The sequence below is a fragment of the Olea europaea genome, chromosome 2, assembly GCF_002742605.1.
Source record: "Olea europaea var. sylvestris chromosome 2, O_europaea_v1, whole genome shotgun sequence".
Lineage (NCBI taxonomy): Eukaryota > Viridiplantae > Streptophyta > Magnoliopsida > Lamiales > Oleaceae > Olea > Olea europaea.
The window spans coordinates 18,229,646-18,233,659 of record NC_036238.1 but is presented as its reverse complement, the minus strand read 5'-3'; the positions used below and the strand labels follow the sequence as shown (position 1 = coordinate 18,233,659).

At 37.1% G+C, this 4,014-nt stretch overlaps 1 protein-coding gene across 2 annotated transcripts; it reads left to right on the top strand.

Annotated features, from left to right (window-relative positions):
• Positions 1-1,144: 1,144 nt before the first annotated feature.
• Positions 1,145-2,956, top strand: LOC111413002. 2 transcript variants are annotated; one of them, XM_023043884.1, is made up of 2 exons: positions 1,145-1,317; positions 1,846-2,956. In XM_023043884.1, exon 2 carries the CDS (start codon positions 2,193-2,195, stop codon positions 2,673-2,675), a length of 483 nt encoding a protein of 160 aa, XP_022899652.1. In that variant the 5' UTR covers positions 1,145-1,317; positions 1,846-2,192; the 3' UTR covers positions 2,676-2,956. The 2 variants fall into 2 exon arrangements, with proteins under 2 accessions (XP_022899652.1, XP_022841412.1); XM_022985644.1 differs by lacking the exon at positions 1,145-1,317 and adding an exon at positions 1,725-1,764.
• Positions 2,957-4,014: the final 1,058 nt, after the last annotated feature.

Genomic DNA, 4,014 nt, shown 5'->3' with positions numbered 1-4,014 from the left:
CATTTAGCACATTTCACGCACTAAATTTGTTGAAAGTGTTGTTTTTATTTGTTTTGATTTATAGATGAGTATGTCACACCGATATAACATTTCGAAGGAAGAACGTGTTCCGACCCATGCCTCACAGGTTAGCAACACAAAATACATAACAGTTGTCTTCAACAAATTGAATCTATAACAAAAGCTTATGTTGGAGGACAGTTGTATAAGACATGTTGCAATGTTACCGGATCTAAAACTATCTGCTTAATTAATTCATGAAATGGTAAACAAATCGGTGGTCTGCCAAAAGCGATTTGAGGCTTGGTTCAAGGTGAACCAAAGGTTCGCACGATTTGAACTGTTGGAGTTCGCATTAATCATCGGTTTGAAGTGCTATTGAGTGCCTAAAGATACCAAAGTTGAAAAAATCCTAGAGAAAACCTGTTTACAGGATAGAATGTTTGCTAATATGGACTGGGTAACTTGTAGCGACCTGGAGAAAGTTTTCTTGAAATGACCCAACCATAATGATCGTTACAAGCTTGGGTTGGCACTAATTATTGAAAAGGGTATTTAATTCAAGAGACGGAAATATAGGAATACATCCGACAACTCTCTCCATCGTTGATGACTTGGATTTCTTCAATGTCTACCCATGACAGACAGTATGTTTTCAACTTCTTATCAAATCACTGCTATGGAGATGGGAAAGAAAGGCGGACATGACAAAAGTGAACGATTGTGATAGGATGACTTACATGTTGTACGAATTTCCTCTCGTTGTCTAGGTATACAAGTATTTTGGTTCATTCAGTTCTTTTCATCGCATATTGTTATGTACCTCCGAATATGGTTATTACTGTTATAAATGTCATGTAGATTTGGGCGTACGAGTAAGACTTGTGACGATGTTTCGAGGATGTTGCGATGGTCTAGAACAAAACAACCTCATTCTTGAACATATTGATATGATCCAAGAGTCGAGCCCGACGAAGGCGAGTGCGAGACGAGACCCGTTGATAGTCGATGGTGGACCAATGACGCGATCAAGGGCAAAGCAAGTGAAACAAGCAATGGGATTGCTCGTTCAAGAAACCATTGATGGAACCATGTTCGGGACTTAAAATGGAGTAACTTTCATGTTCGGGTCAAGGGCCGAATCAACTTGGATCAATTTGTTATCAAGCGACGAAATCGGAGGCTGAAAACAAGCCTGTGCGACCGCACAGCTAAAACACCATGCGACCGCATGGAGGCATACCGAAACTTAAGATGGGTTTTTGGTTGAACCATGTGGTCGCACAGACCAAAAATTTGGTGAATTTTATAATTTTGGTAATTTTTCATATTTTGTTAGTTTTTTATTTTTTTTTTCCATATTTTGGGGATTATGATCGACTTTTGCACGATTTTTACCTAGTTTTTAGGTTTAGTATAAATAGGAGTTTCCATTCAAATGTTAAAATTTTTTGACATTATTGATATTGAATTAAAGTGAGGCGTATTGTCTTCTTTTCATTGTTCTTCATTGAACAATTTCGAACTTATCAAGTGTTAACTTGTGGCGTTCAAATAACCGGATTTAATTCTTGAATTGCGTGATCAAGGGGTCTTTCAAGCGTCGTTCTTGTTGGGTTTTTTGGTTCGACTTTCTTTTGGGGTTAATCCTAAACTCTTGGATTAATTTGGCTTTCTTGGGTTCGTCAATCTCGTTGTGGGTTTCGTAGTCAACGTTGCTACGGGGTTCGCATCACATATTCAGATTGTTTTGAGAAGACACATGTGAGAGATTTACATACATAATTGCGTTACACTATCGCAATATATAATATTTCATTTCGCCTATTTTTCTTTCCCCTGTAGGTACACTTGTGGGTGATGCTACGCCCAATTGCTGCAGAAGAATTGCAGCCGTACTTCGTCGACTAGTTCCATTGGAAGACATAGCTGACCCCCTTCTAGACAGTCTCGTTGCTTAATCAATAGAAATACAAGCTTGTCCAGTTAAAAATGATGGTCATACGGAACGATGACAACAACTATCGATCAAATAAATCTCGGAGAGGCAACACATGTAGATTTCGTCATCGAAATTTGCATCACGTTGAAGGTGGAGAAAAAGAGCATGAGGATCTGGTCATCAAAAAGCCTGTGTCTTTAGATGAGATAAGGCTCTCTTGAACGAACAACGGGAGGCATTTGAGAGCAGGATGGGCGATTTTAGGGAGGAGATGAACATAAGATTTGCTAGTCTCCAAAATGATCTGGGAGGTCATGTGTGCGATTTGAGAAATCATGTCACTGATGAGATAAATGTGCTCCGACGTAGGTTTGATGAAGTTGTTACAGAAATTGGGCAACATAATGTTGCTGACGAGTATGGTGGATTTGGTCATGATGATTACGGTGGAGATGTGCCCCGACGTGATGTTTTAACTCCCAGTATTTCTGCGGACAAACAGAATGTCGGAGAGGCAACCGAAGAGGTTGTTTGCAATATCCCTGATGTGTCCATAACGTCGAGAGGTGGGGTTGGAGTTATTGGGTCAGTTTACGTCGCTTGTTATATTGTGGAAGAGGCGCCAACCATTGTACCTACAGTTGATGCGTCTACTGCTGATCCACCTACATGCAGACCTCAATCGTCGAAGTTGAAGAAGGCTAGTGCGAACACAAAGAAGCTGTTCACCTGATTCGGTAGGAAGAGGGGTAAGAGGGATGCGTAGTCTGTGTATTTTAGTTTACGGTACATAATGGTGATTGGATATGAACTTTATGTTGATTCGAATTTAGTGGTTTGCATATTTTGATTTATATGGTGGTAGGCAATATGTATTGTGGTTTATATAGTGGTATTTGGTCATGTATTTTGGTACGCAATATGAAATATCAAGCTTTATGTTGATTTGAATTTAGTTGTTTACATATTTTGATTTATATGATGGTACGTAATATGAACTTGGGTTGATTCAAATTTAGTGGTTTATATGAAATTTCAAACTTCACGGCTATTTAATGTCGAAAACTACATATCAAATGTAAGGAAATCGTTGAAATGTAGAGATATCTCTTGTTTTGGTCTAATTGTCGTTCTAGACAACTGTAACGTCAAGCGTCGAGATTAACAGCCATTTAATGTCGATAACAACATTTCAAATGTCGAGAACGACATCAAATGTCAAGATAAAGGCAATCCAACCAATTTTAATGAAGAATTAATTGCAACCAATTTACTACCGAACAAATTGGACTATTAATTACAAAACTTATAATTACTATAGCAATTCAGATGTTAATTAATATTGGTATGCCAAGTACAAGTACATTCTCAACCATTATGATGTGAAATAACAATACATAAATAATGACTATGAATGACTTCAGCAAGTGGTTTAGTGAGATATATTCTCATGCAAGTGGGTTAGCTCCAACAACGAGTATGACAGTAATATGTCCTCTTTATCTATGGTGGAGGATATGTAGAAGATTCAATCTTTGTAAGTAAAATGTTTAAGTACATATACTAACTCTATAAAATCCATATGGGTGATGGATATTTTTTGGAGTGATCACCATTTTGTATAGTAGTCGCCTACGACCTGCATTGGAGTTATGATTTTCTTTTGTTATAATTACCATTTCGTTTACTCTAGTGATTTAGGAGAACGGGTCATTCATGGCTTGCTTTGTATCCATTACCACATCGTATTTACAATGATTAAGAAAATCCCAACGATGAATTAGATATATGATTGTTCACTTATATGATGAACGATATGACATCGTAATGAAATGCTCATAAGAACATATGTGATCACCAATTCCCTTGTTTTTAGCTATTTAAATTACCTGGGTTTTCTTGTTTGTACTTGGTGAAATGTCTATACGAATTTTCCTGTTTGTGCATTATAAAATTTTGAACAAAAAGAATAATATAAGAGAAAAATCACCAAAAATGGGATGAATCGGTATAAAGGATTGGGAATGTATTACGAACTTAATTTTAGAATAAGTAATTGCAAATAAGTGCTA